Below are 26,016 nucleotides of genomic sequence, written 5' to 3'. Positions count from 1 at the left end.
CCGGGGCGGGAGTGCAGGCTGCGGTCCCCTCCCGGCGCCTCTATCGCCCGCCAGCCGCAGGGAAGTGAGACCGGGCGGCGGCCGGCGGCCGCTGCCTCTGACAGACCCAGCGGTCGAGGCTCCACGCCCATCAGCAGCCCGCGGCCGCCATGGCGGCGCGGAGGAGCCCCCCGCGGGAGCGGGAGCGGCAACGACCTCGCGACCCCGCCGCAGGTGGGCCCGGGGCCCGGTGGGGCGGGGCGGGGGCCGCGGGCGCCCGGGACGCGCTCGCCCCCGCCGGCCGTCGGCGCAGCCCTGGGTTGGAAGGTTCGGGGCCCGCCATCCCAGGGGTGGGAGGTCCGGGGCGCCCCTGCCCGGGGCGGGGAGGGGGACGGGCTGCAGGGTTTGGGGGGCCGTCGGGGGCGGGGGTCGCCCCTAAGTGAGGAACTGCGCCGTCGGGCCGAGGCAGCGAGCGACCCTCCGAGGCAGAGCAGGCGGGTTCCTGGAAAGAGAAAGCGGGTCCTGCGGGCTGGGATGCGTTGCGGCGGGGTGGGGTGCCCCGGCAGCGGCTGGGGTCAGGCCCTGGCGCCCACGAGCGCCGGTGTCCCCTTCTCGGTGTCCCCTCCGAGCCCTTGATTGTTGTCGGAGGGAAGTTGACGGGTTTCGCGCTTTGCTGGCAGAGGATGTGGCCCACACCTTCACAGCAGTCGAGACTCGATGAGCAACAGAGAAAACTGTCGCTTTTGAAACAAAAATCTCACCAGGGACAGGAGCGGCAGCCCAGTATGGCACAGGTGGCCGAGGTCGCCGCGCGCCACCTGTGTCGCGGCGTCTCTGCCCTCTGCGTGCGTAGCTGGGCCCTCACCGGACGAATGAAGGGTGCTTTCCTTGCCATGCTTCCAGCCCCAGGTCTGAGGAAGATGATCTGCTTCTCAGCTTGGAGCACATTCCCGATTGTGTATTTCCCTGGAGGCCACCCCGGGGGTGAGAGCCCACGAGTGAATTTGGGGAGCACGCCTGTTCCAGGTGCCGCAGCGTCAATGGGAAGTTACTGAGCAGTGCTTCTTAGTCCAGATTCTTGGTCCCAGCAGGAGCTTTTGATTCACACAGCAAAGTGTCGGGTGTGGTGAAAACAGCCCGGTTCTAGGAGACAAGACGTGAGTTCTAGACATCCTTTTGCCCAGGACTGCGGGCCTCGAAGCTTCTGGGTCCTGGTCCATAAAATGAGGGCACTAGGCTAGCTGATCCATAAAGCCCCTCCCAGTCTAGAATTCTGTGATTGACTTATATCCCACTCTCAGAAGTTTGGAGAATGAACTAATTTTCAACCTTTCTGCACCTTGGATTCTTATAGAATTAGCCAAATATTTCCTGGGGGTGTATCCATCTGAACTTTTTCATATGTGATTTTCTTCCCTTCTCCCTGTGTTGTTTCGGCAGAGCAAAGCTGGAAGCGGAGGTGGGGCACAGCTGGGAAAAGCTGGCTGGGGGGCGCCGAAGGGTATCTACTCTGGGCTTAATGTAATTGTCAGGAATTTTCCCTTCCAGTGCACCAAGTTCAAGGTGTGCCAGCACTGTGAGAGCAGAGAGAATTCTTTCCTCAGCTTCAGCCTAAAGGGAAACATTTTCCCTCCTTAAAAAGTAGTTTGAGGGCTTAGGAAAAGGAAAACCAACACTGCAATTGAAAACACATGCCCGCAACAGAGCCTACAAGAGAATGCTTACAACCAAGTGGTCCACAGTTGGTATTTTTTGCCAGCCTGTTTTGTCACTTTTATACTTCTACTCTTACGTTTCTGTGAGATGGATTAAATAGCAAATAAAGTGTAAATTTTGGCACCATGTGTTTTAGCTAAGTAGAAATTCTTGATTGGCACAATGACTGAATTTGAAAGTGACCTTTCACCTGGCTCCCCGGAGCGGGTGGGTGCTGTCCTATGTGTCTGCAGCCCCCAGCGTTGTCCCTGCCACAGTAACAGTGGGTACTGGAGCTCTCTTCACGGTGCTGGACACGGAGACACTGCCCATAGTCTTATGTAATCTCTACAACCACCGTCCTGTGATGCTCGGAATGGTCACGGAATTTCCTCAGAGTTTCCAGCTAGTAAGTGGTGCCGGGATTCAAGCCCTGGCAGCCCGGCTCCTCCCGCAGCATGTTCTTAACCATCGCCCGCTTCTGTCTCCTAAAACATTCAGGCTTATACCTGGGAGCACTCTAGGTTCCAAAGGTACCTCATCACAGTTAAGCTGTTCTAAAGCAAAGTTGGCTTATCAACTTAATACCATCGTTGTTGCTCAAGGGAACTCACAGGTCTGTGTGCGGGAGAAAAAGTCATCATTATCGAGTTAAAACTTCCTACACGTGTGTTTCTTTATACGTGGCTCTGAAGTCTTTATGTACCAGTTAAAGGAGTTAATGGACTATTGTATCTGACCTTTCTCTCCTGCCCACTTGAATCCTCTGGTCCATGTTCAGTTACTTAGGACAATCTGTTCTCAAGACGGAGGTTATATACACATTTATTGATTTGTAATTAATTGAATGGAAGAACACTTAAATGTCACGTTACAGTAAGTCAACAGGGAAAAGTTTTGGTTTATACACTCATTTTTCCAGTGATCTTTTGTTCTAGTCATACTCTATTTTTCTACTTTTTCATTTAATTGAGCCGGAATAGACAGAGGCCATCATGTTTAAAATAAGAGGATAATAAAATGTTTATGTTCATTTCTAAGGACCCTTGTCTGTTAGTACTGTTGCTGGGATTCCCAGGTAATAAACAACAATCCCAGAAACTGTAGCACGTAAGATGCTATGCTCAATAAACCTCTGAATTAAGAATTTAATAGTAAGTCTTTCATTGTTGATTTAACCAGGTGACTCTGACTTTGAGTTTATGTGGAACTGTTGGATGTTAGTTACATAGTAATTTAAAACACCGTATTAGCTCTTTCTCTGCTTGCCAGTGTTATTGATTTTTATTGACTATTAGTTAGGGTTAGTCTTCTGGCAGAGGGAGTAATAATGTATCGATAATTGGAAGTTAGCTTCTCAAGAGTCCTCTCCCAACTTAGAAGCAGAATCCCAGCCCTCTTCCCTGGGCACCAGCAGCTGCCCAGATACCTGGGTTTGGCCTCTTGGGTGGGGCCTGAGTGCCTGCGGCCCCCAGAGCCACAAGATGCCTTCCCGGCCTGGCCTGGCCTGTGGGGCACCCGTACTCCGGGTGGGCTCCGTGCCGTGGGCCCACCTCAGAGGTCAAGCTGGACGTCAGACGCTGAGGCCCAGGCGGCCAGAAGGGACCCAGAAGACCTGGGGGTCCCGGTCTCGGCCTGTCAGACAGGCTGTCCTGGAGGCACTGCCCAGATCTGGGGGGGCCAGGAGCCCAGGACCACCCCTACCCCTTTTTGTAAATCTTGTTAAATGTAAATCAAATACAGCTGTCTTTTTCACTGAAAGAAAAAAAAGTATCCTGCCTTCTCATGTGCCCATTACAGTGGACCTGAGCTCCTGCTGCCCCCAGGCGTGGAGGACCTCGTGGGTACAGGCCAGTTCCCAAGTGGCTCAGGAGCGGAGGTGGGCAGGGGCGCGGGCTTTGAACCTTGTGTGTCTCTCCCCTCAGCCGGGGCAGAGAGGGTTCCCCGGAGCGTTGTGTCTCCCAAGCTGAAGTGGACTGAACTTCTTCCCTGTAAAGAGAGAACCTTTCCCTGGGTCTTAGAGTGAGTGACAGCAGGCACATCGTGGTTATATTTGTTGATCTGTGACAAGAAGACCTCAACTTTGCTGTGAGATCGCTAAAGTGACAGGAAAACTGAGTGCTCTGTGTCTTCCAAATCGCCTGCCAGGATAGGTTGAAATGCTGTGGAAGCAGCAGAATGGCTGAGAGGACAGGGGAAGTGGAAGAGATGGCCAGCCAGGCCGGCGTGGGCGAGGACAGTCAGTCACCACCCAGATGTGAAGGGCTGAGTGGCACTGAAGTCAGCGGACCCGATCAGCTCTGTGTCATTTTACTTGGTATTTAACAAATGAACTGGGAGTTCAGTTTGTAGCTAAGGCTGGCCTCGAACCGTGAAATGCAAACGTAGCCAATCGAATTATTAATATAAATGTTGGGTCCCTCAGTTTTGCACCTGAAGCAGTGCAAGACTCGGGTGCATCGATTCCTTCCTCTGAAATCTGAAATAAAGAGAAAAATCACTCAAACTGAGAGTTTATTAGATCAGTTTTATCCACGGTGTAGCCCTCTCTTTTGTTTCTTAAACATTTGTTAAACTCAGTTTGGGGTACTCAGCTGATTGTCATGACAGAGGACTGGTACGGCCACTGCTTATAGACCTACCTTGTACTGCACTGTTCCTCATGCTTGGATATTCCAGCATCTTCTCCCACATATACCTCACTGATTCATTCAAAGTTTGGAGCCTGTAACATGTGATGGTACAATTCTCCTTTCCCTTCCCGCTCCCCCAGGCTCCTCAACCTTCCTCTTTTATTTCTTGCTGTCATTTAGAAACTGGGGTCCCAGACAAGCCCTTGCGGAAAAGGCTCTTTATCAGAATTCTGCTTTCAGGTCAGCTGGTGTAATAGACCTGCAGATCTAAGCACGCATGTCTCGGGTGGAGTATTTGCTGGCATTTGTCAAGGTCTCATGTATCTTCTGTACACGCTCAGGCATCTTTCCTGTAGGGCAAGTTTTGAGTAATGTTTTGAGTTTAGTTGAACCTCAGTTGTTTCACAACTACTTAAAATCCTGTGCCTGTACCACAGCGTGACTATTCCACTAACATAACTCTGAAACATGTTAACATAAAGAGGCATTTGGAGGAGAACGGTGGTGAGTGGCCTGGCCTCCTTGTGTTTGTTTATAGGGGAGGAAGCTGAGGTCCAAGTTGCTCGACTGTCTAGGACCAGACCTGGAGCTCAGTTCCTGACTCCCTGGGGCCTGCTCATTCCTCTACCCTGAAGCCATCCCACTAGGTGACCGCTTCACAGCCTCACTTCCTGCTTTATATTTACATGAGTGTATTTAAGGGAAGGGAAAACAGAGTGGTGGCTCACCATTTCTTTTTTTTCTTTTTTCTTTTCTTTATTGTTTTTTTGCCACACTGCATGGCTTATGGGATCTTAGTTTCCTGACCAGGGATTGAACCCGTGCCCCCTGCAGTGGGAGTGCGGAGTTCTAACCACTGGACCACCAGGGAATTCCCACACCATTTCTGACATGCATGTTAGAAGTCAGAAGGGACCAGCAAGAGAGAGGCTGTTAGGCAGGATTAGGTATGGTGGAGTAACAGAACAACCCCAAATAAGTGAATTAAGTTTATTTCTTTTATGGCAAAGCTCAGACATGGCTCCCCAGGGCTGGCATGGGCTCCATAGTGTCAGAGGCCCAGGCTCCTTCCACTTTGTCTCCACCCTGCAGGGGTTTCACGCCCACAGCTACCTCCTGATCCAAGATGGCTGCTGAATGTCAGTTATCACACCTACATTCCAGCTAGGAGGGAGGGCAAGGAGTACACACCCCTTTCAATAGAACCTTTTGAAAACTGCACATAGCACTTCTTGGCCAGAATTCACTTACAGGGCTATACCCAGCACGTAGGGAAGGTGGAATGCCAGCCAAAGTCAGGATTGTATTCCTGTGGAAGAAGAGAGAAGAGATACTGGGGTTGGCTGGCAGTCTCTGTCGTGGAGACAGGTGGACTGGATTCTGACTACATCAGTTCATCTTCTTTATTCAACAAATATTTATTAACTGTCTACCGTGTTCCTAGGGACCGAGAAAGCAGAGAGAAAACAGACACAATCCCAGTCCTGAAGACATGTACCTACACAGGGAGACAGACACTAACCAAACACAAACACAGTTGTATAAACTGTGATGCGTGCTGTGAAGGAAGAGGACACCGTGTGCTGTGAGAGAGTGTAGCAGGGATGTGACCAAGCCTGGGGGTTGGGATCGGGTCAGAGAAGCTTGGCCCCAGGAAGTGACATTTGAGCTGAGAGCTGGAGAGTGAGTAAAGTGAAGAGTATTCCAGATGAGGGAAGAGCACGGGCAAAGGCAGGCCGGGAGGCAGGAGTGAGCCCTGATGGAGGAACTGAGGGCCGCCAGTCATCTTGGAGCAAGAGGAAGAGGTGGGAGAGTAGGGAAGAGTCAGGGTCAGACCAAGGGGGACCCTGGAGGCAGGGTGAGCACCTGTCCTGGTTTGCCTGAGACCAAGGATGTCCTCAGACGAGGAGCTTTTCAGCACTAAAACTGGGGGAGCCCCAGGCAAGCCAGGAGGAGTTGGTCAGCCTCCCCGGAGGTCACATTAGTAGTTGGGTTCCTTTATTATTAGTACTATTTTTTTTTTTAAATACCACAAACAGTGGTTTTTTAATTAACTTATTTATTTTATTATTTATTTTTGGCTGTGTTGGGTCTTTGTTTCTGTGCGAGGGCTTTCTCCAGTTGCGGCAAGCAGGGGCCTCTCTTCATCGCGGTGCGCGGGCCTCTCACTGTCGCGGCCTCTCTTGTTGCGGAGCACAGGCTCCAGATGCGCAGGCTCAGTAGTTGTGGCTCACGGGCCTAGTTGCTCCACGGCATGTGGGATCTTCCCAGACCAGGGCTCGAACCCGTGTCCCCTGCATTAGCAGGCAGAGTCTCAACCACAGCACCACCAGGGAAGCCCTGGGTTCCTTTATTATTAATTTCAGCAAAATTCTTTTTTAGGTAGGCATAGATCCCAGCCTTGGAAAAATAGCAACTGACTAGTAAAAGTAGCCCCTCACCTTGGCCAAAGGGAAAGAGGCACAGAACACAGGCAGCACTTACTGGTAGTTGGATTACACGACCAGTGAGACTTTTCTTTATCTGTCACGATTTCCCCGAAGGGTAGTTTTGGAAATCAATAAACGTGTGATAGTATATTTGAGCTAACAGAAGCAGCCAAGGACGGAGGAAGCCCTGACTCCAGAGTAGTGCGTCTCATCGCCGGTGATACATTGGAATCACCTGGGAACTAAAGACAAGACTGGCGCCCAGCCAATAAATAGATTCTCCACAGGTGGAGCCAGGGCAAGCATGGTTCCGTCTCGGTGGCAGCGCCTCCCAGGCCTTGGTTGCGCTTGAATCGCTGGGGATCCTGTAGAACACAGATTCTGCTTCCATGGGGCCCGAGGGTCGTCCTTCTGAGAGCCCCGCTGGTCAGGATGTGGCGCATCCCTAGACTTCGAGTACGATGCTCTGTAATGTTTGGCCAGTTTGTTTTGAAGCCTCTGGTTTCTTTTCAGGAGAGCAGATCTGAAGGACTGCGTAAAGGTAGACAGGGCCGCGAGGGGTAGAGACTAGGGGAGGGGGACAGGGAGACCTCCGCCCTGGGCTCCCATCAGTGGTGGGCCCAGCCCGACCTCTCAGTTGGTTCCACCAGTGGCTGGGGTTACGTGGTGAGACCGGTTCCTGGTTATGGGAAGACCAGCTCTCCGAGGCCTCTGGCTGGGATGGTGCAATAGGCGATGCCCCATCACTCTCTCACTTGTTTAGAGGCCTTTCCAGATGACTCTACTGGCTGCCAGGATATGGGTCTTTCCTATAAGCAAGGAAAGCCAGAAAGATTTTTGCATAAGAGATGACACATCCATTGAATATAAAAAAAGATACAAAAAACAAACCAACAAAACACACACACCATTGGCTTCAGAGTGGAAAATGGCATTGGAGAAGGGAAGCCAATTAGAAGGATGAGTAACCAGTAGCGACAGAGGTCAAATGATTCTGGTTAACGGAAAAATCACTGTGTGGCGAAAGTGGCTTGTCTCAGGGTGTACCTTATTTCTCTCTTGGTCACGTGTTCATAAATGATCTATTTTGGGATGTGGAAGACAAGCTTAGTTTTTAAAGGTCTAAGAGTTGAGAGAGGGACAGAGCACCACGGAAGCCATGACAGGTCAGAGCAGTGAGCCAAGTCCAGTAACGTGAAATTTAGCAGGGATGTGTGTCAGCTCCTGGGTCTAAAATGCACAGAGCTTGCACACGCGATCTGGATAATCCCTTGCTTCCCTTCCCAGGTTCTGAACTAACTGAAAGGTACACACGGAAGTCAGGGAGTTTTTAAATATCGGCTCGGTGATAAAATCCCTGTGTCTTAGTCATATGGCCAGATGGGCTTGCAGGCAGTGCCTGAGCTGTACTCTCCCCTCAAAGGTCAGGCCTCTCCCCCAGAGAGACAGCAGCCCCAAGGGCACCTCTCGGCAGGCAGGCAGATCCTAGTGGAGAGGAGGGGGCTGAGCTGAGCAGAGGGTCTTACACCTGCCATCAGGTAAGTCTCCCTCCCTCAAGAAAGAGGGAGGGGAGAGGGTAGAGGGGTGGAGGCCAGTATCAGATCTCCAGGACAGTTCTTCCCCCTGGAGGTTTGAGGACAGTGGGATGAAAGCACCTTTTCTCTCTCCCCCTTCGGCAGATGGGGAGATGTGCTCCAGCAACAGGTCTAAACGGCTTTAGGTTGATGGCAGGCTGAATACTAATACAATCGCAGGCTGCATTAGTGTGAATGTATCATCTAGACAGAGTCTGGCCAACCACGGCCCACAGGCCAGATCTGTCCCACCCAGTTTTTATATGGCCTGTGACCTATGAATGGTTTTTACATTTTTTAATGGTTGGAAAAAAGATCAAAAGAAGAATACCATTTCCTGACATGTGAAACTTATATGAAATTCAAATTTCAGCGTCTTGTAAAAAAGTTTTCTTGGAACACCACCCCGCTGTGTACTGTCTGATGGCTGCTTCCCCTCTGTCGGGGACGATCTGAGTGGATGGGACGGAGACCAGATGGCTGGCAGTGCCTACAATACTCTCTGACCCTACACAGAAAACTTGCTGACTCCCGATGGAGCGTGAAGAAGTGGTCACGTGGTTGAATTCTCTCCCGCTTGGGTCACACTCAGGGCAGTGTGTTCTGACCTGCGGTCTCACTCTGAGTGTGGGGTGGGTCCCGAGAAGGGTGACCGGGATAATGAAGAGACTACCCCCCTGCCCCTCGCCACCAAATCATGTCGAGTGAGGCCTGGTGGAGAGAAGGGGGTGTGTCTGATCTAGAAGAGAAAAAGGCACAGTGGGAATGACAGCTGCCTTCTGAGTTCATGCTTGTTAATTGTTTTGCATTCTTGGAAGAGAATTACTCAGCAAGGGCAGTTGGGTAGTTAATTCAAAGGGCACTGACCTTGGGTCAGAACACGTGGGTTCAAGTTCAGGCTTCTGCTTGCTTTCTCTGGGCTTCAAAGATGAAGTGTGCGTGTGACATCTCATCAGGTGGCCAGGTCCGCAGTGAATGAAGCTTCAGCTTTCACCTCAGAAATGCTTTCCAGCCAGTGGGGGGCGCAGTCATGAATCCACTGAACGGGAACCCGCGTGCAGTGTGGACGGCGTGTGTGCGTGTGTGTGTGTGTGTGTGTGTGTGTGCGTGCGTGCAGGGGGGAACCGCGGGAGAGATTCATTCTGCTTGAGGGGCTGGTGTGACTCAGGCCTTGGAGAACCAGTGGGTTTCCAGCCCCTTCGGCCCAAGCATCCCGTGTTTCTGTCAAAGGTCTAAAAGGCTGTGGTGTGGAGGAAGAATCAGACACGTTCCTCGTGACCCCAAGCAGTAACGAGTCAAGTGGTGGTGACAGCTCTGGTCACACCAACCTCTTGCCTCTTTGTTGAGACAAAGTGATTCATCTGAGGTCCTGCAGCTGGAAAATGGCAGAATAAAGACTGGGTCCCAGGCTTGTTCCGCCAGCCCGCCGTCTCCACCAGACCAGGGACAGGGCGTCTGCCTGGCTGGGTACAGTGACCTGGAGTTCTGGGGTCCCCGGAGCCTATCCGCTTTTGTGCTTCTGTAGTTGGGTGGGTTTTAAACCTCTGCCACATGGTTAGAAAATTAAAGTGATGGGCGGAATTTTACACACCTAACGCTGTGCCCAGTACCTGAAAATACCCTGAGCTATGATGTTATTAAAAACACGCACCCAGTCCCCTCAGTGTTTGGCAAGGAGCATTTCCTCCTGTGTTTGCTGACTCTTGGTTGGCAGGAGCCTTGGGTGAAGCATGCCCAGTCCTATGGGATGTGGGATTGCGCGCGTAGCCTTGATAAGTTGGTTGCATGACAGGGCTACCCTTGTGTGTCTCGCTGGTCATGACTTTCGAGATAAAAACTTTCGCGTTGGTGGTTCTCTTCCTCAGTGATACTGATCTCGTAGTTGTTGGTTGTAGAACTCTACTAAGTGGGAGACCATGGTTTCTTAACTGAGCAGGATTAATACCTGAAGTTCAAAAGTGTAGAAAGTCTTTTGACCTCACCATTTCAAAGATTTATTAAGAGGATATTTGTCCTCTTTCCCACATAGGTGATACAAAAAAACCCCCAACTAACCTATGGTTTTGCATGAGCCAAGACCATTTAAACACAGCCTTTCACTCCACTGTGCTGACTTTTCTCTAGGAGTCTCCCATTTGCTCTAAATTATTCAGAAGCCTTGATGACCTAACAGGATTTGTTCTGTATGTTTATCGTTCTGTTTGCTTATTGCTTAGTTTATATGTTTGGACGAATGTACCGTATTTTGCTTTATTCTCGAGCCTCTGAGGTTCTCAGAACTCCGCTCTGAGAGAGATGACCCACCTGGGCATCCAGCATGAGGGCCTCGTGTTATTCTGTGTCTCGGCCGGACCCCGACACCAGGACGTGCTAACCTGTGGGCCTGGGCAAGCTGACCAGTAGCCTTTCCTGACAGCAGGGCATCTCCCACCAGACCAAGAGCTCCCTGGGGCCAGAGCATGTGTGTTTTCAGTTCACTGCCTGCCAGCGTGGCGCCCAGCCCAGGGTAGGAAGAAGTAGCATAACCGAAGGGCGAGGGGCAGGAGGGAGGGGGGCTTCCCGGGCCCCTCCCAGTCCACTGTGCCACGTGGCCTGTGTGTACTCCTCTCTGGGGCACCCCCCTCCCTTCACCACTCCTGCCACAGAGAAGGGGCACGGCCGTCCCGGGCCCTATTTGCTTCCCAACCCATCCATCTCTCTTGGCCACTCTTCCTACCATCTCCTGCTAATCAACCAGAATATGGCATTGAAGCTGATAGAAATATCTGTTGTATTTATTATATTAAATTTAGCATTTTTCACCTTAAAGTTTTTAACAAGGTGATTTTCCCATGTGATATGTCTCGCTGCCCCTGCTGTCTCCAATGTGGAAATTAGATCGCCTTTGCCGCCTGTTTAGCTCAGGCCTAGGCTCCGCCCCGCGAAGCCCGCTCGCTCGTAGCCCTTGATCCGCCTCCTCTGCCGCCGCCTCTGCTTCAGGAGAACGTCAGCGGGCCGGACCCGGGGGCAGAGGAGCCGAGCGTGGAGCGAGCTCCCTGTGCCGCTGCAGCCCCAGGGGCGGCCTGCGGGGAGGCGGGCGCGCCAGGGGCCGGGCTCCAGCCGGGGCACCACTGCAGGTGTCGCGGCGAGCCAGACCCCGGGGCTCTCCCTGCGAGCCAGCCTGAGGCTGGGGCACAGTGCTGTCAGCGTGATCACTCGGTTTCCGGCTCCTCTGGGTCTTTTAAGTTTTGTTTTCAGGTTTGTTTTTTTCTTTTTGGTTTCCTGTTTGAGTGTTTGAATTATTTCAGTTTTGGTACAGTTTAGAGAACGGAAAGAAAAAGGCTAAGTAGAGTTTTACCACAAAAAAACAGTGGCTTTTAATGTTTTCAGTTCCAGTCAGTGGTCTCATCTGCCACGTGTAGTCTGAGTGATCACAGATCGGAGTTTAGTGTCGCATGGCCACACTGCTGGCTTCAGGAGGTTCTGGTGTCATTACCCAAAGGACATCGCAACTACCTAAGTGTTACCTCGGATTGTGTGGATTGAGGTCTCAGCAGGTGGCAATGGTGATGACTGGGGGGGTGTGTAAGACCTAGTTCATCCACTTTCCGCTGTCATAGGAATGCCTGGTGCCTCACGTATCACCTCATTTCAGCCACCACCCAAGCGGTCCAGCCCAAAAGGGTTAAAAAGAAATTTCGTTTTTATCTCTTGATGAGCATTCAAAAGGATCAAATCCATAATTCCTGGCAACGCTTGTTTTCCGCCTCTTCATCGCCAAAGCCACCCCTCGTCCCCACTCCCCTTGTTTCTTGCCCTTGTTCTCGCTCCTCTGTTTATTATGTTGAAAGACTGACTCCATGGTGGTGGGACTTCTCTCTTTTCCTGTTAGTCCAGGGGGCGCCCCCCAAGGCCAGCTCCCCGTTAGGCAGGGCACCGGGTAGGGGAGGGGAAGTTGGGCGGGCTGGTGCTGACTTCTCCCTGGCCGGTTGGCCGAGGGGGACCCCGGGAAGATTCTGACATGGAAGATCTTATCCCGTCTCGGCTGCTTTGGGGGAAATGAGATTTGACTCAGGAGATCATCAAAGCTGTGATCATGATAGTATTTTGCTGGGTGCCTCATTTATGGCGTTCTCCTCCGTGTCTGTTGTTTTGAGTTGTAATCCAGTTATTGATACATGCAGGAGAGATTTTTTAAACTCTCTTTTTAAAGAGTCTGGATTCCACTTGCTGTAGCAGAGCTGGTTTGGGATTCACTCAGCTCCATCATTCAGAGGCAGGGTAGGCAAGTGGGACAGCGTCCAGCTTCCGCATCGCATTGCCCCGTGTGTTTGAATTCTAGCTCTGCGGCTTATTTCATCGTTCTCTCCCTCGCAGTGTCCTCAGGTGATAAAATAATAATGAACATGTTTTGGGTACTTGCCGTGTGCCCGGCCACGAGCTCGGCACTTTTCCCAACATTTCCTTAAACCATCCCGCAGCTCCAAGGGGGCCTCCGTGTTACCAGCGAGAGGAGCCCCTGAGCCGCCCTGCGTCCCCGGCGCTGGGCTGTCCTGCTGCCCTCCTTCCCGGGGTTAAGGGACAGGCACGTGGGGGCATGGAGTCACCCACCCCGTGTACTGCAGGACCAGGGCCTCCTTACGCCACTGCGTTTCTAGGAGCAAATGAGACAATTTCTGTAAAACGATTGCCACAGGGTATGGCACATAGCAAAAGCTCAAACTGTAGCTCTTTTGAACTGTCAAAGCCCCACTCCTGATAATATTTTCATACGAAGTTATGTGAACACCTCGGGGTTGTCTCTGAGCCGCAGCCCACTCCCCTGTGACCTCCTGAGTCCCGCCTCCAGGCCGCTCCCTGGTACCCACACCAGCCCCCATGATACGCTCCCTGGCCCTTCTTGGCTTGAGTCACTTGACCAGTACCTGTGGGTGCACTGGGTAGAGTGGATACAAGGAGTTTAGGCTCGTATTCTTGGTTTGCATGGGAAGGGGGTGTTGAGCCCTCACATGTTTTTTTCTGAGAAGTTGATCATATCGCCCTTTCTTGGGTTGGAGGTGGGTTTAATTTCAAGGATTAGGGCAGTAGGCTAGGGAAGTGCGTGTGTGTGTGTGTGTGTGTGTGTGTGTATGCGCGCGCGCGCGCGTGTGTAGGTGTGAGGAGAACATAATCTGCGGTGGGTCCCCATGGAGGCCCTGGCAGCTGTCGAGAGGCCTCACGCTCAGGAGAAGCCCCTATTTCAGGGGTCTCGAATCAAGTGCCCCGAGGGGCCGGGCAGTATCTTTTAAGAATGCAGCCCGTCGATTGGAGTCCGTGTGCGGCGGGTGAGAGCAGTGCCCCGTGGAGGGGCCAGCAGCCAGCCCCCAGCCCTCCAAGTGCACGCAAACACCAGGACGAGCCGGTGGGGAGCAGGCAGATGCTCTAAAAGGCTCTTCACAGAGGAAGAGCTGTGAACGTGTTACTGCAGTGAGGAATCATAGCCGGTCCTGGGGTTTAGGGAAACGGAGGCTCGTACATGTGGCGGGAGTGTCAACTGTTTGAGGGGGGCACTTTGGCAACGTCTGTAACATCTGGAAATGTGCACACCCTTTGACCCAGAGTTTCCTCTTCTAGAAATTATCCTAAAAGATACCGTGAGTCCACGAGGACTGTTGGAGGAAAATGTTTGTAAAAGTGAAAAACTGGGAAACAATCCAAATGCTCGTCAACAAGGCAGTGATTATGTACACATATGATGCTCTCTCTTTATACTAAAATATTATACATTCTTTAAGAAGAATAATGTAGACTTTTTAATAAAAGTCTGAATTATAGATGCAAAGGCATTATAGCTTACGTTTTTAAGCAATTCATTAAAAACTTTGTACTAAATATCTAGTAGAAGTAAATACATAATTAACAGCTAATCAATTGTTTTAAACAGGTAAGTACCTGCTTTTGAAAATGTACTTTTCCAGTAAAGTGTGCATGATGTCTCTCTGCCTCTTACAAGCTTATTTCTCAGAGCTGCATATGAATGTACAACAATCTAAAAATAAATAGTTTAATTGAATAATAAAAAAATGTACTTTTAAATAATTATAAACATGCATATTTTTATTTGTTGGTAACTTTATTTCTTTATTTGCTGGTAAATTCTTTCTTTATTGAGAGTATATATATTTCTTTATTGAGAATGTATAGCAACTTTACTGAGATACACATATCAAATATCCATACGATCAAAAATGCTAAAATTGTAGATTCCGAATCCAGGAGGCTTTTACTACAGTTAATCATTGGAATTTTACTAAACCAATGTGCCAGGGAGGGAACTGTTGCACAATGAACCCCAGGAGGTTTGGCCACCATTCAAAAGTTCTCTTCCTCATTTGTACTTCAGCATTTTACGTGTTCAAACATAATATAATTAGGAATCTGCTGCACATAGTAAAATATTGCAAGTACGTAGTTTGGGCTCTCCTGGCCTGTGAATTTTCTCTCCTGTCACATCAGGAATCGTAGTGTACCCTGTAAGCTGCACACCTAGCTCCATCCACGACTATTCTAAGTGGCCCACTTTCTGGAAACGATGTCTCTGTGCCTGCTGTCTGAGTCTCGTTCTGTGCGTTCAGATGATGGCATGTGTTATGGCCCGTAATGACCTAAGAGTATCGCCGTGGGCAAAAGTGGGTGGTGGCCACACGGCAGGAGACGCCCCTGGTGTGACTGACTCCTGTGGGCTCGGTGCTGAGCAGACTCCCTTGGTCATTCTTGGATTTAACAGATATTCTACACGGTGCAAGGCGCACTGTGCTGGTTCTTAAATGATTTCATTCCATCTTTCTCCAGCGAGGTCGGTATTTTCACTCCCATTTTACAGTCAAGAAAATTCAGGGTAAGAGAAATGAGGTGTCCCACAGTCAGACAGCTGAATAAGTAGGAGAAACGGGTTTTAAATTCAGGTCTGAGGGATTCCGAAACCCACGCTCTTTATGTGCCCTGTTCCTCTTGAATTCCGTAGAACAAAGATATCCTCATATGTGACACTGATTATAGGAGAACTAGGTGTTTCTTTAATTTTTAGATTGAATTTTCAAATGCTTTAAAAAATGTTTATATAAATCAATGATAGACTCTTTACAGGTAAAATTATCCAGTGTATCTTTTTTTCCCCCTTAAACAAAGCAGGCTTGTGTAATTGTGATGTATATTTATTTTATTTTTTATTGAAGTATAGTTGATTTACAATGTTAATTTCTGCCGTACAGCAAAGTGACTCAGTTAGACACATATATACATTCCTTTTTATATTCTTTTCCATTATGGTTTATCGAGTATATTAAATATAGTTCCCCATGCTATACAGTATTATTATTGTTATTATTAAATTTTTGTAGGAAATGACCAAGTTCACTCCTGGACGCTCGTCACCAGCCAAGCCTTAGATGCCGCGTGGAGAGTAGCAAAGGGGTCAGTGACGTTGGCAGTTTCATTTCTGGTGGGCACCCTCTGCTACTTCAGAAGGCTACATTTATATTTAGGGCACTGGCTGAAAAGGTATGTGGCTATGTCATCTTTAATTTTCAAAAATGCCCTTGCTGTTTAAAATAGTATTTTGATATTATCGTTCCCTTATCTTTTAGGTGGATTGGATATCTGCAGAGGAGATTCAAAAGTCAATATTTTCATGCATATGTTTCCTTATTTTTAAAGTGCAGAGAGGGTTCAAGAAGGGAAAGGAAAGGGAAAATTCACCACCTTGTATCTTTGATTTGGTTCAGGGAACCTCAGCGTGGAGGCAGAAGTTGATATACTCAGTTATTGTGCAAGAGAATGGAAAGGAGAGACACCCCATGCCAAGCTGATGAGGAAGGTGTGTCTGTTTATACAGCTCGTGGTGGGTGGAGAATTTGTGTGTAAAAATCGGGAAACACGCATTCCATTCTGCTTTACCAAATGTGGCACCAGGAACAACCGTGGCTCTAATTAAAAGCCAAACAGCTGCTAGACATTGCGTTCAGGCCTTTCACCTAGAGCTAGTGCCTTCGAGGACTTAGGTAAATTAGGCCCGTAATTTCAGGACACTTGAGCGTTATACCCTTTTCAGCTCCCTCCTGGCCAGGCCTATGAACACATCTGCAAGGACTGTCCTTGAAGGGATTCAGGCACCTTGACATAAAACATTTTGAGGATTTTTAGAACTTTCCATCAGACCAATCTTGGTAAATATTCCCAGCAGTGCTGTCCAACCTTGTCACTAGCTAAAGCCAAAAAAAAAAAAAAAAGAGAGCGAGAGAGAGAAGGAAAAAGAAAAGTACATTTAAATGACACTTTAGCATGGGCTTAAAAGTATATATAGTATTTTTCACTGTGTTCAGGTTGTAGACATCATCTCCCCAGAATGACATTTCCCGGCTCTGGGCTTCCAGGAAGTTACCAGCTAAAATAGCACGACATGGACTCCATACACACAAAAGTCACTTGAAAATTACACGTGTTCGCATTCATAATTTATAATTGTTTTGTTTCTGTTGTCCGCTTTACTGGGGAGTAACACCTTGCTGAAGATGCAGTGGATTTGCTTTCTTTACTCTCTCGTCCAGTGGAATTAACGACAGCCTCTCCTCTCGTGCTCATAGGCTTACAAGGAGCTGTTTTGGCAGCGGCACATTAAATGTGTCCGACAAGTAAGGAGAGACAACTACGACGCACTAAGGTCGGTGCTCTTCCAAGTCTTCAGCCAGGGCCTCTCTTTCCCATCCTGGATGAAAGAGAAAGATATTGTGAAGGTACGTTCTCACACCGGAAGTTCGGGAAAGGCCGCACTGACGGGGACTGCAACACAGGTGCTCGGGGTCTTCTGTGGGTGGCTTTGTGCACAGGGCATCAGGAGACTGAAGGTCCTTTAGCCCAGTCCTCTGTCTCTCATGTCAGTTTGCAAACAAATCATCTCAGAAGGATAGTCGCACTCAACTGTGTTTGTTTTTAATGCCGGCATCTTTTCTTGAGAAGGGCATCTGTCCTTTATAAGTTAGGTGGTCTGCTAAAATTCACTTTTCTACTCTATGGTTATTTGAGTGTTGACAAGCACAGTGTGTAACCTCAACCCCAGAGAATCCCTCGTATCCCTTTTTGTCAGTCCTTCTCTCACCCCCAACCCCAGGCAACCACTGATATGTCTTCCGTCCCTTTAGTTTTGCCTTTTCCAGAATGTCACATAAATGGAATTATTCGGTGTGTAGCCTTTTGAATCTGCCTCTTTCACTTAGCATAATGCATTTGTAGTTCATCCATGTTGTTCCATGGATTTGGAGTTCACTCCTTTTATTGCTGAATGGTGTTCCTTGATATGAATATAACATATTTTGTTTATGCATTCATGAGTTGAAGGACATCTGGATTGCTTCCAGTTTCTTTATTTATTTGGTTGCCCTGGGTCTTACTTGCGGCAGGCGGGCTCCTTAGTTGCAGCTCGCAGGCTTCTTAGTTGTGGCATGTGAACTCTTAGTTGTGGCACGCATGTGGAATCTAGTTCCCTGACCAGGGATCAAACCCGGGCCCGCTGCACTGGGAGCGCGGAGTCTTAACCACTGCGCCACCAGGGAGGTCCCCAGATTGCTTCCAGTTGTTGACAATTATGAATAAGGCTGTTATAAATATTCCCATACAGGATTCTGTATGAATGTAAGTTTTCATTCCTTTTGGGTAAATACCTAGGAGTGAGATAGCTGGGTCACATGATAGGTTTATGTTTAACTTTATAAGAACCTGGCAACTCTTTTCCAAACTGGCTCTGCCATTTTGCCACCAATAACGTATGAGTTCCAGTTGCTCCACGTTCTCAGGTTTATTGTTTTGTTTCTTAGCCATTCTAATAGGGGTGCATTTGTGTCATTGTTTTTTGTTTGCATTCCCCTAATGGGTAATGATATTGAGCATCTTTGCACGTGCTTATTTACCATCAACATTACCTCCTTGGAGAAGTCTCCATTCAGATCTTTTGCCCATTCTTTATTAGGTTGTTTGGGTTTTTTTAATATTGAGTTTTGAGAATTCTTTATATATTCTGAATACGAGTGCTTCATCAGCTATGTCATTTGCAAATATTTTCTCCCAGTCAGTACCTTGTTTTTTTTCATTTTCTTAACAGTGTAAAGCAGCACAGTCTTATGAATAACCTTAATTTTTATTTGAAAGTAGTATGCCTAACCACAGATGTACATTTAAGGATGGAGGAGCAAAGAAATATAAAGTATTTGCATATATGTAACTACACACGGTCTATTTCCTTAACATCTTCCGTTTGGAGCTGTTTTTATTGGTAGTTTGATTGCATCTAGCAGTTAAGTGTATGCTGTGTGCCAGCCCTGCTGCTAGTTGCTGAGGACAGAGAACTTAGCCGAGGCCCTGGGCTCCACAAGCTCGGCTGGGTGGGAAAATGTATCAGACACCCACAGTGGATCAGATTCCTACGTATTCTATAATCTTATTTAGTCCCAACAAGAGTCCTGCAAAATGGCTAGTACTTGCATTGATTTCTGACAAGCGTCATTGTCTCCATTACAGTGGAGATGAGGCTGAGAGGTTACATAACCAGTGCTGGTTGAGCAGTCTCTCAGCAGGCGAGTGACAGAGCCAGGTTTGAACCCCAAAGTGCATCCTTCTACAATCCACATTTCCCTGATGTACTATGTCACTCTAACGGTGCTTGGTTAAAAATAATTTCTAAAGGGAGATACCTAGGAAGTTCGGGAAATGTTTTATCCAAAAAGATTGTTTCTGTAGACGTAATCTTCATTTAGGTTTTCATCAGTTGTGAAACTGTGAATTAAGATGATCCAAATCACTTAATCCACAAATCTAAAACAAGACTATACGTTTTTACTTAACTGTTGTTACAGTCTTTTCAAATGAAGATTTCTGAATGAGATAAGATTATCTCCTGTGACATATTCCAAATTGTGTGTCAGACATGTTGAGATACTGATCACTGTTGGCATCTACTTCCTTTTCAAGCTTCCTGAAAAACTGCTCTTTTCACAAGGTTGTAATTGGATCCAGCAATACAGTTTTGGTCCTGAGAAGTATACAGGTTCGAATGTGTTTGGAAAATTACGTAAATGTGTGGAATTATTGAAAACACAGGTGAGTCTTTAGGGGGGAAAACTAGGAATGAAAGCATGCATCCCACACGCAGCCCCTTTTCTGCATGTCAGGCATGCCCCTTTATGTCCCGCAAGTAGGAAGTGCAGGCAGAAATAGTCTTCTAGTAACTGACCATTTCCTTTCCTGCTCTTCTTTCTCCTTCCAAGTGATGAACGAGAGCAGTGTTGTTCTACGTGATGATTAGACCTATTATGGGCTAAGAGGGCTTTTGTGGACTGGTCAGAAACCTTAACAATCACGTACCTTTGTTGTTTCCCCAGAAAAATGCGGTGCAAGGTCCAGACAAGGCACTGGGAAATGCCCTTCTGAAATGTGCCTATTAGTAACTTGGGGACTAATTTGACTAAGATTTTTTTCCCTGCACTTAATAAACACAGATTTTAGATCATTGAAATGAATCCTCCTTGGGAAATACCATTTTTGTGCCATGGTTTTCTGATCTGTAAAACTAAAATATGAATAGTCTCAACCCTGTACAGTTATTGTAAGGATTTAATGAGAGAATGCACGTAGATTGCTTTGTACCCCACCCTGGCACACAGTGAGTGGTAAAGAAAGAATACTAATTAGTACTGTTCTTCACTGGAATGTCCTTTGTGTAACCCAACACCCTTAGAGGCAGCTTTAGGAAACTGACTTGTTTAGTATTTTACCTAGTAGGTGGTGCTTTTTTGAAAAACTAGTTTAAATGAAATATTTTGTTATTGTAAAAGTAATAAGTACTTAGGGTTAAAAAAATCAGTGTCAAATGATATAAAATGAAAAGTTAAAGTTCGACTCCCCTCTATTAATCTCTGGTTTGTTTTATAAGTACTTTAAAAATTATGCAACAGTGTATGTATTCACCTTTGCCGTTTAAGTTTCACTTTACATCTGTGTTTGCTTTTAGTGGACTGAATTTAGTGGAATTAAAGATTATCACAAGCGAGGAAGCATGTGCAACGCCCTTTTTTCTGATGCTATCCTGGAGTGTAAACTTTACGAAGCTCTGAAGTTCATCATGCTCTATCAAGTCACTGAGGCTTATGAACAAATGAAGACCACAAATGTCATTCCCAGTCTTTTTCGACTCCTGTTTACCCGGGAAACCTCTTCCGACCCTTTGAGCTTCATGATGAATCACCTGAACTCTGTAGGTGACACGTGTGGACTAGAGCAGGTAAATGGGGCAGAAGAATCGTGTGTGTTTGATGAAGGACGGTGCTGGCAACACCTGAGCACATAGGTGTTTGTTTGTTTGTAGTTTGCTTTCAGCCATGATAAATCCAGCTGCAAAGAGGTGGCGGGTGGGTATGAGTGCCCTCAAATGAGGAAGCGAAGAGTGATAAACCTTCCTGCCCGGTGCTGGCTGCTGCGTCTTTGCAGCCCTGTGGCTGGCGGGCGGCAGTGCTGGGAGCGTTCCTGACCTTCCCGCTGCCTCTCGGGCGGTAACAGGCTTTCCCACAACAGAGGTTACCCAGGAGCAAGTCCAGCTGCAAACTGAGGCAACATCTGGGAGAGCATTTGGCTACTTAGTGCAGACAAGTAGAAGTTATTGAAATTTTAAAAGAAGTCCAGACAATGCTTTTATTTCCCCATAGAAAAGGGCTTTCGTTTTGCTTTGCTTTGCTTTCCTTTCCTTTCCTAGGAGGTGCTCAAAATCATCTGACATTTTAATAAAAATTGATTTAAAACGATAAAAAAAAAAAACCGTTCGAAAAACAAACAGTGTAACTTTTACTGTAAGCATTCCTTTATTAGTTTTTTTTTCCAGGCAGCTTTCCCTGTGATTTCTTCACGCTACTCCCCAGAGAGAGAAATTTCTCCGCTTGTCCCCTGCCCTCCGCACCGCGGACGTTCGTCCCCAGCCCCGTGCCCACTCCCTGGTCCATGTGTGGGTCTGTCAGCAAGTACATCGTCATCTCATGAGCTGCAGAAGAATACTCGCCCTCCGCTGGTGAGAGGTGGGAATTTGGAAATGTGTATCTGTGACCTCTCTTTCATCTCTTCCCCAGATTGATATGTTTGTACTTGGATACTCCCTGGAAGTAAAGATAAAAGTGTTCAGACTGTTCAGGTTTAACTCCAGAGACTTTGAAGTCTGCTACCCAGAGGAGTCGCTCAGGGAGTGGCCGGAGGTCTCCCTGCTGACTGAGAATGACCGCCACTATCACATTCCTGTCTTTTAAGTCTGCCTGGACCGGGCACCAGCTCTCGCCGGTGACAGTGGTCACACTTGCAAGTAATGTTTGTTTCTAGAAAAGCAAAGCTAGTATTGCTGCCACTGGAGGAATCGGGACCTCCCTTTCCAGGATTACAGGTACACTGGACGGAGACCCACGTGCCTTCCCTTTGTTTCCAGTGATTTCCTCCAGAGCCCCTGCACTAATGTATTTGTGGGTTGGTGGTTTGACCTTGTTTGTAAAGGCTCTGGTCATTTCACCCACAACAGAGCACAAGGACATTTAGTTTGGGAAGAACAACAACAGGAAGAAAGCGAGAAGAAAACAAGTAGGGGAAAAGGACTAAAGGGAAGGAATTTCTTTGTCTATAATCTTTATGTTCTTTGTTAAGAATCTTATCTTTGACTGATTTTGGATCTTCATAAACATGGCCTTATTTTATAAGCATTACCTTCCCAGGAATATCTATGGTATATTAATTTTCCAGAACCATTTGATTAACTTTAAAATTGTGTGTGTGTGTGGGTGTGTATTTACACTCACACACACATAAACATGTATAATTTTATATATATATATATATCTAAACACATATGTACACATAGCCACTACTTTGTAATGTTGTACAATTTGTTTTACATCTTTTTTTTTTTTTTTACTATCGCATCTGGCTAGTTTAATATGTTTTATATAGATCAGAGATCAGTTCTGTAGATTAAGGCAGCTGAATGACAATCATTGTACTGTCACAAAAATATTAAACGGTGTATTTAATGTGTATTTACATGTGTATTTAATGTGTGTAGGGAGAATCCTGCCTCCTAATCCCCAGAACCTGTAAATATGTCGGGTCAAATGGCAAAGGAGAACAAGGCTGCAGGTGGAATTAAGGGACTAATCCACTGACCTTGAAATAGGGCGAGTAGTCTGGGTTCTGCAGGTGGGCCCAACATAATCACAAGGGTCCTTAAAGTGGAAGAGGGACTTGGGAGAGTGTCAGTCAGAGGGAAATGTGAGGTCTGGAAGGACAGTCAGAGACAGATGCAACACTGCTGGCGTTGGTTACTTACAGCAGATACAGGAAGGAAGTTACTGCAGTTTCAGGAAGGAGCCACAAGCCAAAGAATGTGGGTGGCCTCTGGAAGCTGGAAAAGGCGAGGGAACAGATTCTCCCCTAGAGCCTCCAGAGGGGAACGTGGCCCTGCCAACACTTTGATTGGAGCCCAGTGGAGCCCGTGTCAGGCCTCTAGCCTACAGACCTGTAAGACAATAGATGATATGCTGTTTAAGTCGCTAAGTTTCTGGTAATGTGTTACACAGCAGCAGTAGACAACTAATATACTCAGGCTAACTAGCTTTTGGTCATCTTTATTTTGGAAATACTTTTTCAGTTTATTTTGGTAATCTTTATTTTGGAGGTACTCTGCTCGTCTGTTTTGAGTTTCAACAAATGTTGAATACAAAATAACCTTTAGAATCTTGGCTAATGATCCACTACTTCACGGTTACACACCCCTTCTAAGAACGTCTTAACGTGTTTGACGCTAACGTTTTCTCACATTTCCATATTTTACTGTAAATAAAAAAGAGGTATGTTAAATGCTGTGGTGTATGAAAATAACAATCAGATTCTTCTGTAATGGGGACGATCACCTGTATAAGCTGTACTGCATAAGCCAGTGCTGTGCCTGCCGTCGTTTTGTTCTCCGGGTGAAGAGCTGCAGAGTAGCGAGCTCAGCTCCAGGGGCTGTGCGTTACCTTGACAGGTGCGCGAAGCAGGAGTTCTCACGTGAGCTCTACAGCCCTTTCCTGCTTGGAGGCATCTATGGCTTTGCATCACCCCAGTCATTTAATTGACACTGTTGCAAGTTATCCCCTTGATGTGTTACTGTGACCAAGAAAAAATGAACTCTCCCCTCTGTGTTCACAAGCAGATATGATGACAGCCTGCAGCAGTTCTCCTGAGACTGACACACGTAGAATTGCTGCTCTGGACTCCTGGCTCCACCTGAGCCTGTCCAGGTATGTACCTGGCACGTGTGTGTTCCCACTGGCCTTGCATCTCCTTATCCAGTGCAATGATTTCCACATCAATCCAGGACTGAAAGGAAGAACTTTTTCACAGGGATGGGCAGCCTATAACTCTGTGACATATCAACCCATGATGTTTATCCTTAACTGTGTTGGGGGGATGGGGCAGGGTGGGAAAAGAATTCTTTAAAAAGAGGGGCAAGACCAGATTGTGAAGAACATTTTGATACAATGAAAGTAAAAAATAAAGATGACTTCTCAGTAATTGCTGTGTTTTGGGAAAGCATCAGAACAGAAGATTTTAAGGGAAGAGGTACTGGGTATTTTTATGTTTTTAATTCAGTTGTATAATCGAATGTAACAAACTAATTAAAAGGAACTGCATATAAATTAGCACCACTTTTAAATGCCAACAATAAATTGGAAGTGAATTTCCTGTGTGATGCCAACATTTAATGTCTCTCTAACCTTATAGGGTTCAAATGATGAGAGGAATTTTAGCAAAAATGAAAATGTATGCCCTTGTCCTTTTTTGATGTTAGCATAAGTTTCTCTCTTAAATTTTGGCCATGTGTGTCCACACTGAGGGGTTGTATGAATATTAGTACAAGACTGACTTTTTTATTGTGGTAAAATATACATAATATAAAATTTACCATTTTAACCATTTTTAAATGTTTAGTTCAGTGGCATTAAGTACATTCACATTGTGCAACTATTACCACCATCCATCCTTAGAACTTTTATCTTCAAGACTGACTTTTTTGATAAGCAAGTTTAATTCCCCTGCCTGGTACCTGGATTTCTTTTCCTTTTCACATTATCTTTCTATCGTGCCCTTCTAATCTCAGTATTTCCTCCAGCCTTAAAAGACCCTCAATGTAAAGTCCAACGTGAGGGAGGTTTAGGTGACCAAATGAGTCATGCAAATTATGTTTTGCTTTGTCTCCAAAGTAAAGAAATAACTACAGATGGCTTCTGGTTTCATCCTAGGAACACTATCATTTGAAAGGTCCCCAAGAAACTGTATTAGTTCAGGGCCACCTTAGTGACTTGAATTTCTTGGATGTGGGCCTTCACAGCCCTGAACCAAAGTCATTTCCACCCACGGGGGAGCCAGGGGAAAGCCCCAGGGCCTTCTCTGGTGTACGGGAGAGCCCCAGACAGAGCTAGCATAGGTTCAGCCCAGTCTCCAGGAGAGAAGAGCAGCTCAGATCAGGGGCATTCCTGTTAATTTTCCAGGGACTTTCTGCAGATGAATTTTGGATGGAAATATTTGTTTTTGTTATATATCAGATGATTTTCTCATATTTTAGTGAGATCTAAGAAAGACCATTTTAATTCTGTCCAGGCAGGCCTTGGGGAGGAAAAAAAAAATCTAATTTATGAGTACTCTGAAAATGTTGGGAATCCACATTAAAGAAGGTATATGTTTTTTAACTGATAACTGACTTGATATGTGAAAACCTATACAAATAGGAATAAAGGAATGACTAATTCAGAATTAGTTCTCTTAAATAGCAAGTTTCTAAAGCTGCATGATTCTTTTTATAAGAATGTGTTTCACACTGCTTAAGACTATGTAAATTGTTACTGTGTAAATTTTAAATATATATATTTTTATAGATCTAAAACTTTAATGGTCTATTGGGTTGCTTGTCATAAGTTGAATATTGTTTCATTACCTTAGTATTGACTATACTTAGGTATACTTTTCTCTATAGTCACTCAGTTTCCTTCAAATCCTGTTTGTCACAGTGTTTGTTTTATAGTCAGACACAAAATTAAGTGGGTCCAAATGGTACAATCACTTCTATATTATTTGCTGAAAACAGTTGAGTCGTCCCTCAATTCACTTTGGTTTTAATCCTGTCATACTCCTCTAGGCTAAGAAAATGAAAGCTTATCTGGACTACATTTATGCTTAATATCAACATGGTTTATAAGTGATAGAACAACTACTCACATATTCAATCAGCCCTGGACCAGAAGGCTGTGTAGAACCACCAGAAGTGCATGCTGTCTGTCTGCACTGGAAGACCATAGAATGCGCTTGAGGAAACAAGAGCTCAGCGTGGGATGAGTGTGATTCAAAGCCAGCGTGGATGAGTGGACCACATGTGGGACGATCAAGTTATATTCCTATCCGGTGTCTCTGGAGAAAATACCACTCTCTGTTTTAAAAACAAAAAAACCCAAGTTCTGAATATAATTGATCCATTGGTCCTCATAGTCAACGTCATCAGGTCTCAGATTATTTAAGTCATTTTGCTGCCACCAGTGTCACTTAGTCACTTGGAAAATTTAGTCAAGACAATTTCCTAGAATTTTTTTTAAATGCTCGCTTGAAGTATTTTCAACTTAGTCTAGATGGGTTGTAAAACCC

General features: G+C 46.6%; 1 protein-coding gene and 2 long non-coding RNA genes across 42 annotated transcripts in view; 2 read left to right on the top strand and 1 right to left on the bottom strand.

The window, feature by feature from the left end:
• The window catches only part of LOC309656873, a 1,296,162-nt gene that overhangs the window by 148,757 nt on the left and 1,121,389 nt on the right, over positions 1–26,016 (top strand). The gene's annotated exons all lie outside the window — the stretch shown is intronic.
• Positions 131–24,061, top strand: LOC309656832 (inactive ubiquitin thioesterase OTULINL-like). 2 transcript variants are annotated; one of them, XM_082453831.1, is made up of 8 exons: positions 131–213; positions 15,669–15,828; positions 15,915–15,946; positions 16,053–16,144; positions 16,911–17,060; positions 19,288–19,416; positions 20,327–20,596; positions 21,432–24,061. In XM_082453831.1, the coding sequence occupies exons 1-8, from the start codon at positions 150–152 to the stop codon at positions 21,603–21,605; spliced, it is 1,071 nt and encodes a 356-aa protein (XP_082309957.1). In that variant the 5' UTR covers positions 131–149; the 3' UTR covers positions 21,606–24,061. The 2 variants fall into 2 exon arrangements, with proteins under 2 accessions (XP_082309957.1, XP_082309956.1); XM_082453830.1 differs by having other exon boundaries at positions 21,191–21,525.
• The window catches only part of LOC309656881, a 50,982-nt gene continuing 46,290 nt past the window's right edge, over positions 21,325–26,016 (bottom strand). For 4 of the 5 annotated variants that reach the window (XR_014261561.1, XR_014261562.1, XR_014261563.1 and 1 more), the window contains 2 exons: positions 25,597–25,804; positions 22,745–22,858 (listed from right to left, as the gene is read on the bottom strand). This is a non-coding gene — a long non-coding RNA (uncharacterized lncRNA). Of the gene's footprint in view, positions 21,459–22,669; positions 22,859–25,596; positions 25,805–26,016 lie in introns of those variants that run through there. The other variant, XR_014261560.1, reaches the window with a different exon arrangement.

Source organism: Balaenoptera physalus (assembly GCF_965194825.1).
Source record: "Balaenoptera physalus genome assembly, chromosome: 3".
In the NCBI taxonomy this organism is placed as follows: domain Eukaryota; kingdom Metazoa; phylum Chordata; class Mammalia; order Artiodactyla; family Balaenopteridae; genus Balaenoptera; species Balaenoptera physalus.
The sequence above is the reverse complement of the archived record's forward strand: the minus strand, read 5'-3'. Positions and strand labels throughout refer to the sequence as shown.